The 15,100-nt window shown below is 37.3% G+C and overlaps 1 protein-coding gene and 1 long non-coding RNA gene across 23 annotated transcripts in view; one reads left to right on the forward strand and one right to left on the reverse strand.

Moving 5' to 3' along the window:
* LOC128412915 (uncharacterized) overlaps positions 1 to 7,218 on the forward strand; it is a 54,921-nt gene extending 47,703 nt beyond the window's left edge. For all 3 annotated transcript variants that reach the window (XR_008330183.1, XR_008330185.1, XR_008330184.1), the window contains 3 exons: positions 480 to 563; positions 2,008 to 2,141; positions 4,565 to 7,218. This is a non-coding gene — a long non-coding RNA (uncharacterized LOC128412915). The remainder of the gene's footprint in view (positions 1 to 479; positions 564 to 2,007; positions 2,142 to 4,564) is intronic.
* The window catches only part of ROBO2 (roundabout guidance receptor 2), a 968,715-nt gene that overhangs the window by 9,187 nt on the left and 944,428 nt on the right, over positions 1 to 15,100 (reverse strand). For 8 of the 20 annotated variants that reach the window (XM_053386472.1, XM_053386471.1, XM_053386477.1 and 5 more), the window contains 3 exons: positions 10,434 to 10,616; positions 7,816 to 7,980; positions 109 to 354 (listed from right to left, as the gene is read on the reverse strand). In XM_053386472.1, the coding sequence (XP_053242447.1) occupies positions 109 to 354; positions 7,816 to 7,980; positions 10,434 to 10,616 (594 nt within the window). The remainder of the gene's footprint in view (positions 1 to 108; positions 355 to 7,815; positions 7,981 to 10,433; positions 10,617 to 15,100) is intronic. The other 12 variants (XM_053386489.1, XM_053386480.1, XM_053386482.1 and 9 more) reach the window with 3 other exon arrangements.

Here is a 15,100-nt window from a genome sequence, read left to right on the forward strand (position 1 = left end):
CTTTGACTGTTCCAATGTAAGCCTTGACCTTCACCGCCTGTAGGGGATCTTATAATGGAATATATTTAGGAAGCTGCCTAAGCTGCTTTGAGAGGTGCAACTACACACCTGATCCAAATGCTTGTTTTTGCTGGCTTTGAAGTTCTGTGGAGCTTATCCATTCCTGGGTTTGCCGCTGCCACTCTAGTGACGTTCTAGCTTGACGATCCAAAGAGCTCTTTGTTTCATCTATGCTGGATGTATGCTGTCGTTCTAGAGAGCTTCCTTTTCTCTCTGTCGAACCTCCACGTTGGCCAGGGCCTATCTGCTGCCTTAAACCCTGACCAGGGGGTGGGTCTGGCGGTGGTGGAAGATCTAAAAATGTGAATAGACTCAGAATTTCAATGACATATTAGTTACATTTAAATTTTAGCGGAAAATGAAAGGATTGGAAAGACTTGACAAAATATAGTTATCCTACATTTTTCACTTGGTTTTAGACAATTGCTAGATGTTTTTGGCTGTAAATAACTGAACATGCCCTTCACCAGAAGAGTAATTTTTGTTGTGCTGCACTTGACAAGGTCAGTAAAAAAAAAAAAGCTTTTATTTTCAGTAGATGGGGGTTGTTTCCTTTTTCATCCTGTTTACTATGAAATAGTTTTGAAATATATATATTCAAAATGCAGATCACATGTACCCTATCAGTTAAATTAAAAGTGGCTTCATATGAAAGGTTTTCCAGAAGTTTTAACATGCACTCAAATGTTGAGTGAATTTGCAAATTGCTCTAAATATGTCCAGATTATAACACAACAGATTCTGGGAGGGTGGGGATCTTCAAATGCAAAATACTTTTTAAAAAAGAAGTCACCAGCCTGTGTTTAACTTCAAGCAAACTATACCCACGATAACATATATCAAATGTGTATGAGTTTTCCTTTATTTTTGAACCTTGCAATGGTGAAGAGACATTAGTAAGCACGATTTTTCAACATTTCTTAGTTGCAATCCAACATTCTGTCCATGCTGTTTCAAAATAAACATGCAAGACTATTTACATACCACTGCTCACTAAATCCTCTTAGATAAACACAGGATTTGCAATGCTTTGAATCATGCCTCTGTGAAATATTTTCTGTGCATGAACTTTATAGTTCTTTCCTTTTCTGAATTGGGGCTATAGCAGTACTCTCACATGTGCATGCCAGTTAATTTCTTTGTCCATGCAGCACTCTTGACCATCTTTGAGAACATGACTGTACCATAGTTGGAACCACATGTGACTATGGGGAATCAAGAGTCTTCTGGTTCCATCCATCTATAGTTTGGTATATGCTGATATTTCTGCACACAAATCTATACCCAGGATGGTCAGTAGGAGCAAAGTGAATGGGAAAGAAACAGCTGGTGTTAATACTTGTGAACCAGCCCTAATGGTGGAACAGATACTCGGGTATTTGGAGCATGACAACACCATTTTGTCTCATGGAGGCAGCTGTCTGCAGTCTAATTAGTTATTCAAAATAATTGAGACAATAAATCTTCCCCATGCCTATCCTACATGGCAATTTTCTCTTTGATTCATATAATGCTGAAAACACTTGTGCTGTTCATTCAAGCACTTTAACAATTGAGGTAGTAACTTGACATTCCATATTGCCTAATATCCCTTCATATGCAGTGTTTTCAATGAAAGTTGTTCACACATTTAGCCACCAGTAATGTACACTTGTATTCAAGTTTCCCTTTCTCACTGGGACTGGATGGTGCACCTGGAGGAGACTAACCTTAATACAATGAGGAACTTCCATCTTGATGTAAATAGCAGCTTTATGGAGAGGGTGAAGATTTGCATTGGCTCTGAAGCAGAGGGGGGAAAGGGTTTAAACTCCACCCCTGCCTCCTACAACCCCCACCCAGAGAGTCTCCATACAGCTGCTATCTGCATTCCTAAAGTGTCATGTAACTTAAAAAGCATCACGTGTAGTTGGGCCCAAGAGGTTCTGAGGTATTTTTGTTTTTCAGGTTTGGTGGCAGGAGCTGTCTGGGGTCAAACTGGAAACCTTAGGGGTGGCCTGTGTGCTGCTGCCCCATGTGGTGAGCCACTGAACTGCAGATTGCAGCATCTTACTAGACAGATTAGCATCCTAAGGCCTCAGGTAAGTTTGTTTATTTATTTATTTATACCATAACATTTATATGCTGTTTGAGTTATTAAAAAAATTATTAAGATGTTAACAAAAAGAATAGAACAATGAAATTATCATGAAGAACAACCATTTAAGACATTCGAAAGATAATTAAAGTAAATGATAAACTAAAAACAGATTAAAGTACATATCAACATTCTACATATATGGGTAGGCTTGTCTGAACAAAATGCTTTTTTTAGCTGATGGTTTTAGGTAGTAGTTGGTTCCTCCTGGAGAGAAAGGACGATAGGCAGGCTAATGGCTCACCATATGATGCAGCCACATACAGTCCCAATGGTTACCCATTTCAGCTTCATAAGCTATTGACCTCTAGTGAAAAGGATTTGTGGATAGTACCTCTTTGACAATAACAGATTTACTGGATAGACTACTCATTATTCTTGCTCCCACTCGTGTAAAGTAAACATGAAGAGGATCATAATAATTTGTAGTTTTTTCTCTGTGCTGCTTTAAGAGTCTGTTTGTTGCTTCAACCAAAATTGTGAGACATTTCTTATAGCATGATATATTACTACAGTGACTTAGATTTTCAGTGCATTTTGAAATTGTCTTTCAATTTACTTTCCTTTTCTCCCCTTAGTTATTCTAAATGTAGAGTGACAGAATAGGTTTTTGGATTCAACCTATAAAAGGTAGTTTAGGATACAGGAGAGGGTAAACTGAGTTTCCAGTGCAGGGGCAAATATTATTTGTAACTTGTCAAACAAGGCGTGTCAAATTATTTCCTGTAAACGACAAATGCTGAACCATAATATATGGGCATGGAGCTCTGGCATCTTGCACATAACCGTGCATCTTATGACTATCTTTGGTTGTTCTCTTTCAGTGAGGTTTTATCCCCATTGGGGTTCATATAGTCAGTAAAAACATATTTGTCTGGAACACCTAGAATTTGCTGACTGCTCCTTGCATTGGTTGGAATTCAGCCAAGTCATCAGAAGCTGCATCTAATGACAGCACAATTCTGGAAAGAGAAATTTGCAAGCCAATTAGTACATTAATGTAATATTATTGGAGAGTGGTGGCTTTTCTCCCAATTCAGTAATTAGGGAACTGGGGATTCTGATATTTCGTGACAGCAAAAACCTCAACTGAGCCTAAATGTGTTCCCATTTGACTCACCTTGGATTAGTGTGAACAGTGTGAGAGATTACCCAGTGTGACTGAAAACAACAGTTATTAGTTTAGACTTTTAAAAGAGCTTAATGTTGCTAACTCTCTAGCAGTGCACTTTAATGGAAATCTCAATTAATTGCAGATGATACCCAGGGAAAGAAATTGTGAATAAAGAAAATTGTTTCATGTTTACTTGTGAACTGGACTATGTTTGGGCATTATATGGTTTACTCCCCTTCGCCCCTCAGTCTATAATGTAATCAATCTAATACTTTTGCCACTGATTTTGATAGGATGGTTGATAGTAAAGCATAAGTCGCCAGAAAGAAACTCTGATTATTTTCCTCATATGCCAGTCTTTCTGTATTTGGCAACCTGATTGCATTCCAAACTATCTGGAGGGCTTTGTGTCAATGCATGAGATTTCTCTCCTTCCTACCTTTTGTTCTGTTGTTTGGTAGGGTTGCCATAGTTCAAGGAGTAAAAATCTGGGCACCCTCAAAGTTGTTCAGCTTTTTTATCACCTTTCTCAAGGTCCTTAGCATTTAACAATCAGTTCTTTCTCTCCATTTCCCACCAACTGCTCCATAAGTAGGTCGTCCTTCCCTTGAGTGCAGATTTCCCTGTCCCCAATCTAGATTGCAACTCTAGCATGGGACTAGGAGAGTTTCAGTCCTGTTGTAGTCTCACTTCACATAAGCCCCTCAATGCTTGCTGTTTGCACTGCATTATAGGAAAATGTCTCACTTCTGTCAGTGTGATGTTTTCCACAGTGCAGATGGCTAATGGCGGACAAAAGGTCACTCCCAGTTTGCAATTCAGATTGCTGCCCCCCGCCCAGCACTGACAGTTTGTAAGAGGAGGGGGGAACCCTCACATGTAGTGCGACCTTTATCATCAAAGTATATAGTTAGGATTTATATACATGGATATTAATCCCCAAAAGACAGTGGTCCTGGAATAAATTTGAAACAAGCCAAAATTTGCTATACTGTATAGTAGCAGCGTGACTGCCTATATTACATATTAGGTCGCAGTAGTCATTATGCAATATGGAAAATGAGTGGGCTCTGTACAAGGATCATGATTTTGGTATTGCAGCCATATTACTTCAGGCAAGCAGATGTGGAAGATAATGTTTGAAAACTATTCACTAGGTGAAAGCACTTTTGTTTGTTCTATTTCACATTGTGATACTGTAACAGCTAGTAACAACTGTAAATTAATTGTTGTGTTCTGTTTTATCATTACAGATGGTGTAGAGATGGAAAAAACTTGCTGTGTAATTTGTGATGGTAATATGCAGAAAGGCAACTGTTGTGGAACGTGGTCTAGAAAAAATTAAGATAAAATGCAGGAAGGGAAGTTGGCCTAGTTAACATATGGATGTGAAACTGCACGTTAAGTGTTGTAACAACATGCACTGTGTATAAGCATATCCATTGTTAGAGATCTCCTAGGGAAGTACTACGTCCCACCCTCCAGCAGTTTTATGTTTGAACATTGCTGCATATAACTTCAAGACATACTGCATCTTTATAGTTAGCTAGCAGCCAATAGCTAGCAGGTAGAGAGAAATAAGCAGCTTGATTGAGGACTTGATTGAGGTTAATACGGTCATCACAGGGCAAATGATTCAGTCAGGGAACTTGCAACAAAACAAGGCAAATGAATGGATTTGTACAATACAGGTTTTGTTAGACAGTGTAATAGTTCCACAATCATTGCTGCTACTATACCTGTGGCGTGTCAGAACCCCTACACATGAAACAAGGAATCAATTTAGTACAACTGGATGACATATCAATTCGGAAAAGTCACTGGCATTTGAGAAACTGCAAGTACTCTTAAAAACATGATGAATGCCAGTGCAGTATCGGTGAGTTAGTTGACAAATTGAAGGGGTTATCCCCCTTCTCAGGCAACACACAGCGAGAAACATCTCATAAGTAAATTAGAAGGTGCCTTTGGGGAAGTAATGTCTGCTTCATGTGCTCCAGGATTGAACAAAAAACAGCTTTGATATAACTGCAACATACTTTCGATACCAGAACAGGAAAGTTGATATTGATGTACATCGACAGTACAAATAGCAGCAGCAATAATTTGGGAGGAGATTTATTTAAAGATCTATAGCTGTGACAGATTCAAGACTGGTGAGGTTGCTATAGCTATGGCGTGTGGGGCAGAAGCTGGGAAAAGTCTACATGAGAAGATGTACCACCTGTACAAAAAACGTTTAGCTTACCAACCATTACATGCAAAATTTGACTTCACAGCCTTTTTACCAATGTCCACTGATGTTAGGCAGCATAGTCTCAAGCATTTTCTACTCCTGTTGTGGTGTTGACCTATTGATTACTACATAATAGTTCTATTTATATTACTTTATCTAATAACAACTTGCACATTGCCTTGTAATATTACAGATGTTCCTAAAAATGGCATATTGACATCCTTATCTGTCCGCTATATCAATGAGCTGCCAAGGACTATCAACACACTTCCATTTACAAATTTTTCACACACCTTCATCTGCTCACATTTTTGACCTGATTGTAGACATTAAAATATTGGTAAAACCCATGTTGTGGTGGTTTTACTGTTTCAGCAGCCTTATTTGTAACTATATCTTGGTATCATCACAGCTAGTGAACAAGAAATAGGGGTGGAGGTCTCAGTGGAATATTTGACACCAAAATCATGGTCCTTGCTGGTATAGAATCTGCATTACAGTAATTTCCCATATTCATATTTTTGCCACGATTATTTCCAAGGTGGGGTTGTTAGGGACAACTAGTATGTCGCTCAGGAAGTCAAGCTGCCATTATGTTTCAAATTTCTTCTTGGTCACGTGTCCTACCAAACCTGGAGTATTTTTCTAGTTTGGGGGGGGGGGATGCATCTGTGCAGTAGATTATAGCCTAAAATGCTGCACAAGAGCCCAGTCTTTAAGGTGCCACAGGACTTATTGGAAAACTGGTCATTCTTTAATTTTTGTTATAAAATATATTAGAACATTAAAGTAAGTTACTGACCAAATTCCACCCTTCCCTCACATTTTGTGGTTGTATCAGTAAACAACAATGTGAATATTATTTACTGTTTGAACTTGCACCAAATGTGTAATCTTACGATTTTGAAAGGAGCAAAACCTTGTCAAAAGCTGTGGAATGAAGCTGAAATTTTAAAATAACACGAAGCAGCCTATATTAAGCCTAAGTTACAGAATGTCATCAGACATATGTGTGAGGATAAATTCATATAATATTGCTTTGCTGTCCTGGTGGGACTGAATTTCACAGCTCAGTAGGAAAAACTAATGCTTGGCTAAATAGCCCAGCCATAATTCATAGCCTGACATAGATCTAACATCAACACTGACTGAAAGACTTGAAAGTAACAAATAGCAAGTGAAATGGAATCACAACATCCATCTTGGTTTCACTATCATCAATTAAAATGTTTTTTGATAAGAAATTTGAGAGATGAGAAAATGGAAAATAAACTGACCACCTTTGAGATAATCAAGGTAGTAGAGCAAAACATTGTTATGAGAAACATATCAATTACTTATCAAGACAGAACAGTGACAGAAAATGTTTGTTTGTTTCAAAAGGGAAACGATGCTAGAGGTGGAAAAACAAAATGAAATCTAGAAGTCTGCCTTTCCTTGTGGTCCTGCCATGCCAACTTACATTTCTTTAAAAGAGAGTATTTTCAAAATACTGTACTGTGCGTTTTTAACAGCAGAAATTTGTTCAAATTAGAGAGATGTATGTTGGAGGGTTGATAAATAAGTGGCATATTCATGCATATCTGGTGGAAATATAAGAAGATGAGCTCTTTTTGGAATGATATGCATATGAGACAGACATTTGGATCCATTAAATATAATGCAACATTATTCTGTAATATTATTCTTTTGTAACTTCATTGTACATCACTTAGAAACTATAGTGTTAAGTGGTAAATAAATTGTTGAAATAAGTAAATAGGTTACTTGAGAAATAAGACACATGCAGAACATATGGAATTGGTAAGATACTAACTACAGCAAAAGTTTGAATTGCTTATAAACAAAAAAATTATACTATGGTAACTTATGAATAAATGGTTTAGTAGAACCAAGTTTGCCTAATGGAAAACTTGACACGATTTATGTAGTTAGGAGAGGAAAGTAAATTGACAGGAACTTTCCAGAAAGAATGGACCCCTTTTACTTCATATATTTAACATAGATCTTAACACATACAAAGCATTTTCACTGCTGTCTTAAACAGAAGTATAAGATAAATTATAATTAATGAACTGTGAGAATCTCTATGTAGAAGTCTATATATTTTGAATATTATGAATGTAGAACTAAATACTTGTGAAAAGAAATGTGACAAAAATAGTGAACAAACACAATTTAATATAAACTTTCATGTAACTTAGTATACTAATTTGGAAAGTACCATTTTACAGTTAACATGGAAATGACTTCTAACAAAGAACTTACCATCTGTCATTCCTTCTCTACGGTGAGGCAATGGAGGCTGCTCCACTCTGCCTCCCTTGTGTTTTTTGGTAGGCCTAGGCCTCTGACTCTGGGCTGCACTCGTGTTGCTATCAGTAGAAAAGGGGCTGGTTGGCCGAGGCCTCTGAGAAGAGGAATATGGTTTGCCTACAAACAAAAATGGAAATTGATACGTTATTATGCTTACATGCCTGCTCTAACCGGCTTCAGTTTCTTTATTTGCAACACCTCACATGAAAACTCATGACGACTGTCATTGACGGCACCACCAGCAAAGTGACAAACTCAGTGTTGGAGTTTACTGTTAAAGTTTATTTGAAAAACATTTTCACCATTTGCTGACCATCTTTTTTGTATGCTAAACAGAAATGCGTAACTAATACATTAAAAAAAAAAAAAGATTGGAAGCAACATTTACACACCATGACTTCTATGCAGAAAACATGTGTTCTGGATGAGGAGTCTAACCTCAGCTTTGCCCAACACATGCTGTATTTTTATTGCATAAGTAACCACATTAGACAATTTATTCTGGGGCCCAAACCATTCAAGAACAGGCTAATACAGATAAGATTTATCCATATTTCATTATTTTGTGTGCATGCAGATGTTAATATTTATTGAAAAAGGTAGCTATTGGCTAATCAAATAGAGTTGTCATTTCCAGATCTAATGAGACAGTTGTGTTCCCTTCAGTACTAATGGAGTGTTCATCAGCCAAAAAAAGTTATTCCACTCATTTTATATGTATTGCTTAAATTAACCAAGCAATACAAATTAACCAAGCAATACAGACTGTTTTAGTTTTAGTAAGAATGTATATTTTTCTTTCTTTTCAATGTGAGCCATTTTAGAAAGCTGAGGTGGAATCCAGTTTGTGCCCCAGCACTCATGGAAAGACTTTTGATCCAGGAGACATCTCTAGTAGTGGTGGAGGAAAGGGGCAAATTTTAATTGATTCCTCTCCTGCAGCTCCCACACCTTAGAAATTACGATATGCTGTATTTTTGTAATTTTCTATAAAGTGAGGGTTTGGGTTTTTTTTACAATGTTTTCATAATTTTAAACAAGCATACATTAAGTTCAGTTTTTCAAAGCCAATGGAAGAACACATGATTTGTTGGCAATAATCTACTTGATTAAGAATACTTTAATATCAAGTCTTAGGATTTATGTAGAATACTACAGTATAATTAGTCCTTCATTGTTCTTGATGAGATTGCAATCTTATAAAGCCTTCCTCCTCCTCCCTGCTTTCAGTGACAAGTGCACTGCTCCCTTACAAGAGTCTATCACACAGATCACTTGTGATGTTTGTAGGAGAAACATGCATGCCAGAACTCTTACAAAGCCCGCTGTTTTATGTACAGGGTGGTTTAAATTTTACAACCATATGATAGCCACCCCACATAGTTGGTGTTAGGAGTTTGTTATGCTGTTGAAGTTTCTTGATCTGTATAGTAATCCCTTTGTGTTATAAACAGGCCCAAGAGTAGCCTGGAGCTACTGCTCTAAATGTATCTCTGGGCACTTCCACACCATAGTTCTCTGGAGACTCTGCTGCTCGTTCATGCAAGTTTTGTGCAGCATCCACATGACATGATCATGACATGATCCCCATCAAAATGTCATCCCATATTCCTTCCTCATTTAATATGGCTGTATTTTTGCTGGAATTTTACTTACTCAGTTTTCCACGGAAATAGAACAAGTGGGAAAATAACACAGAGCGAAACACTGTGTAGGGGCTGCACAAAACTTTCATGTAGGAGCTACAGAGTCCGCAAACGGCCATTAGGAAGTGCCCTCTGCTTCCTTAATGCACCTACTATGATCTGAACACAACCATAGCCTACTTCTAAACATTTTATGTACTTTGACTCATCTTTTTTGCAGAGAAGGGAAGAGAAGTAACCACAGAAAAAATAAAATATAAGGTTGCCTTTATCTGGCATTTGAAAGCCAAATCAGAGTCACTTTGTTTAAGCAAGGCAACTAATTTGTTTAACTAGATGCTGTCCTTGATACAATTTTAATTATAATCCTGCTGTCAGACACAATAAATGATTGGATTAAGTGCCTTAAAAGGCAACCATTTAATAAGGCTGTTAAACTGTTGCATTGTTAGAGTGATAAACTTTCACCAACTCACCCCATGCTCACAGTCTTCCCAGAAAATACATTTGGCAAGAGAGATGCAAAAGAGAAGCAGTAATGGAGATAAAAGCTAAGTGTGCAGTTCTTCACAAGAAATATTATTGATTGTGAGAAGGTTTTGCAAATAATAAATCATCAAAAATTGCATGGCAAAATTAGCAGTCTCATTGAGGCCGTATTAAAAGGCAGTATGTGTTGGTGTCAGTAAATCCATAGCAGAGTCAAGAGAAGTGTTAAAATGTCTGTGCACTGCACTGCTTTGTTTCTGCTTGAAGTACTATTAAACAAAAAAGCAAAAAACCTAACAGGCAGAAACAAACCATCTGTTTTATATGCATGTTAGGCATATTTATGCTGAGGTTTTACTTTTCTTAGGAAAGGAGGAAGAAAGAAAAGACAGAGGCCCACATCATGCAAAAAGCATTAGCTTTGTGTCTACAAACCTGTTCTTGATAGGCTGGTTCCATCCAGCCTAAACCCAGCTTTATCTGCTGCTGCAACCAGAGCTTGTGCAAAACTGCCGCTGGTAAAGATGGAGTCATCTGAGGAGCTACCTACACTAGATCTATGACTAGAAAAGTTACGGTCCTCATCAGACGCAGAACCCCATCCATTTACAAGTGAACCTAAAAACAAATGTAGGGGGCTAGTGAGTTGCACACATGAAATAGCTTAACTGTTATGTAAATTCCAAAGGGCTATTAAAATACCTCTTTTCCTTCTACTTTCAAATCTCAATTTTGTATTTCTAGAATAGGGAAATTCAGATAAAAATTCATTGCAGTTTTCCCCATCACCATGGATCTCAGCCAATGGAGAAGTTCAGATTTTGTCAGGTTTTTTTAATAAAGGATCTTAAAGTGGACATTTCTTATCTCAGAATTCAAAATAAGAAAAACATGAATGCACTGTATCATACAATTATTACCGGTACCTGCTGTCCTAAACTTAAATTTTTAAACTCTTTACTTGCTGTGGTATTCAACTAAGTTTTACTCAAAGCAAACCCACTGAAACTAATGGTCATATCTTAGTCATGTTCATTTTAATGTGTCTACTCTGAATAAAACTTAGTTGTATACCACCCTTAATCACTACCTTCCATAGGTTAGTGTGGCACGAGTAAGTTTTGTGTGTAGAAAATTCAGGAATGAGGCAAATCCAGTCAAATGGAATCTTTCCTTTTGCATTTTGCTTTTCCAGGTATGAGCACTCTGCTTTCAGGGATATATAAAATGTATAAAAATTCAAGGCCTTAAAGTTTGGAATTAAAATCTCAGCCTCTAGTCTTCAAGGTGAAAAGTTACAGATCACTCTTGAGATAAGGCTGCAAATGGCACCATTCAAAAATGTTCAAGTTCTGAGGATTTTCAAGTCTCACCACATACTGGGAATTCCTGCTCATTTAGACTTTTAATGGAAGAAATGGAAGATGTAAATAGGGCAGATGTTGGTTTGTTGTTGAAAGTGCTGAGAAAAGCTGCATCTGATGACATTCCCTTTTCTACTCCACTACTAAAAGTAAAGGTGCTCTAGTCACTAGTTTATCCAAACTCTAAAACACAGATATTTTCAGCCAGCCCATTGCAATGAGCACAATGATTATAAAAGTTGTTTGGGGCATCTCAGAGTCTCAAACTTCTAGTCTGAAACTAGAAGCACAGGATGCCTACGTGACAATTCAAAACATCCGTGCTATACAAAACCATAGGAAATAGCTTTGGTGCCAATTAGCTTTCCAAAACAATGAAAATAGTTTGCAGCGCTGGAATGACCAAATCTTTTAGCATCAATACAGTGGTATGCTGTAATAAACAAGTTTCTGCACTCCAAGATACAAGAACAGAAGCTGAAGGAGTCGACAGAGATTTGACAGGCTGAAAGTGGGTTAAGCGCAACAGAGACTGACAATTTGATTCTGCTTGCCAGAGGCACAAATAAAATTGTTACTTTCCAAATGGACTCTGCCTGACATAGACAGATGTAGGTAAGGCAAGATAACAGCTAAGGCAAGCTGGGGAAAAAAATGAAAAAGCCATTTCTTAAAAAGTAAAACTACATAGATTTCTGAACAGAGATCACTACAACAGGCTAGCTGAAGAGATTATTTGTGTATAGAAATGTTCAGGATAATGATTTAAAACAAGCCTTGCTTCATTTGACTTGGTGACCATCATTTGAAGAAAGAATGTCAACTGCTCAACATATATACTTTAAATTAAAAAAAGGTTTAGGAGTTCTGTAACCAGGACGTGTATACTTTAAATGAAAATCAGTTTAGGTGTTTTGTGGGATGTAACCAGAACAACAACAACTCAGCAAGCAAGGAAATTACCTAAACATGAAGTCTGAACTTTGCTTGCTCTTTTTCCTGCAGCATTTCCCACTGGTGAAGAGACCAGCACTGATTTTCATTTAAAAAAATACACCCCAAACAGAAAAAGTGCTGACTATGTACACAGATCTCTTACACTAACTGATGTTTTGTTGGATCACAGCCTGTTTACAATAATAAGCTGCATATTGAAAACAAGATCTAAATTATAACATGTTGATATTCTGAACTGCTTAAAGGTCATTTATATTGTGTGTATGACTATATATCAGCAAACACACACACACTCTTTTAATGCATTTCCTTATATATATTTTTAATGACTGCAGAACATGATGAATCAGCTGGTGTATGTGTGTGTATGAATAATATTAACAGCAATGTTGTGAGTTGCTGCACAAGAATGGTGTCATAGCCTTAGTTCAGGGAGGCAACTCATCCTTTCCCAAAATCCCATGTATGATATAATAATGCGGGATGCTATTCGAGGGATGTTACTGGAGAGCAGAACTGTCAAAAACTTTACAGACACAACTAACTGCACTGTCAAATCAGACTACACATTTCACCTCTTTTAAAAGTGTCAGAAATAGAAATTCCATCAGGGCAATCAGAAATGTCCCTGTAGTTTGTGAGAGACAACCCAAAAGAACAGCTTGTTTTTTGTGAGAAGGCCCAAACTGCCTTTGGTGATGGGGATAGTTGCTATTACTGTGAGACAACATTGTTGGGTTGCCCTTATGCAGTACCACAATCCACCAACTAAGACTGATAGAACCAATATCAGACCATTCTGACCCAGGTTCAGGTCCTTACTATGACATTTAGGTGTAGTGTGTTCTAGCAGGACAAAGCATGGCACAACTGTGAACCCATATGGTTCTATTTTCATATGATTATAAGATTATCTGGAAGACAGAAATTCAACTGGACAGAGTGGGAAAGAAAGATGAACTGCAACATTACAGAAAAGATGGGAATATTTTCATATGAATATTATATATAAACCAATTTAAAAGAAAATCACTTTAAAATTATATATGGCAGAAAAGATGACAATTAGACTCAGGAATATGACAATAATACAGCATGACAAATGTTAGAGGTGTCAGCAAACTCATGTAGATGATCTTCATGTCTTGTGCACCTCCAAAATTACTCTCTTTTGAAAAGGAGTAATAGCTATCTATAATTAAGGAAATAATGGGAAAAGTCTGTTTTTTATATTAAAACAGCCATTTGCAGCTTTGCTGGTTTACTTAAGACAAGACCTTGTGATTAATATCCAAGTTTTGAAAAAAGACTTAAAAGGGAGTAAGTCTAGAAGTAGTTTAAGCTCAAACTTCAGGTGTTGCTAGACTTCAAATCCCATCAGGCTCAGCCAAGTGTGGCCAATGGATGGGAGTGATGGGAGCTGTAGTCCAGCTTTAAGCAATAAGCTCTGATTTTCATTGGGTGTTGTTGGGCTGTTGTTGCTTCTTTAAAACATACAGAAAACCCTTTCTAACCTGCAGTGACACTATATATATGTGTAACTAACCCACACTAACAAGACATCACCAGATGATTGTTTTTAACTGCAGTTTTTAAAATCAGGAATTATTAGGGGAGGTACAACATGCCCGCCCCCAATATTGTCTAGCTTCACTTAAGTCTCTTCCTTCACTCAAAGTCCCTCCAATGATCTGCTTGAGGAGGAATCTGCAAATTATTTCCAAATTTTGTTTTAGGAGGCATCTGTTGACAATATAGGGATGTACAGAATGCCTCCTGGAATTTTTTTTACAGGCCTGCCAAAACTATCTTTTTGCCTGCCATCTGTATTAGGACCAGTGCTTTTAAACTTTTCTGTAAATGATCTGAAGTCAGGAGTGAGCAGTGTGGTGGAGATGACACCATATAATTCAAGGATTAAACAATAAGGGATCAAGAGGAGCTTCAAAAGGATCTTTCCAAACTGTGTGAATGAGTATTAAATTGCTAAATGAGTTTCAGTGAAAGTGTAAAGTGATGCACCCTGGAGCAAATAAAACTCCCAAAACTCACATATATACTGAAAGGGCCTAATTTGGTGGTGACTGACTAGAAAAGAGATCTTGGAATCATGGTGGATAACTTAATGAAAATTTCAAATAAGTAACTGTGAAAAACTGAATTCCATGTCATGGATTATAAGGAAAGGGATAAATAAAATAAAATAAATCTGATAATATTACAATGCCTTTATACAAATTACAATGAAGCAGTAATTTGATTACTAAATACAGTTCTGGTTTCTGCAAAAAGAATATTGTAGAACTGGAAAATGTGCAGAAACAGGCAACCAAAATTATCAAGGAGCTTTAGCAACTGCCCCATCAGAAAAGGTTACAATGTGTTCTTTACTTTGGGCTGGGGGAAGCATCATAACAGATGTTTTTAAAAGTATGTATAGTAAGGATAAAGCGGATTGAAAGACAATTTTCTCCCTCTTCATAATATTAGAACCCAATACCAACCAATAAAGCTGAAGGATAGAAGATGCAACACCAGCCTAGATTGCTTTAAAATGGAGTTAGACACATTCACAGGACGTTCAGATTTTTGGGCATTGAATTACAAGAGGATCTGTCCTGGAGTGTCAACACAAGGGGGCTTGTGAAGAAGGCACAGCAGAGACTGTACTTTTTGAGAATTCTAAGGAAAAACCATCTTCCGCAGAAACTGCTGCTTGCCTTCTATCACTGTGCCATTGAGAGCGTGCTCACTTATGGCTTATGTGTGTGGTACGGAAGC

The sequence above is a fragment of the Podarcis raffonei genome, chromosome 4, assembly GCF_027172205.1.
Source record: "Podarcis raffonei isolate rPodRaf1 chromosome 4, rPodRaf1.pri, whole genome shotgun sequence".
Classification (NCBI taxonomy): domain Eukaryota; kingdom Metazoa; phylum Chordata; class Lepidosauria; order Squamata; family Lacertidae; genus Podarcis; species Podarcis raffonei.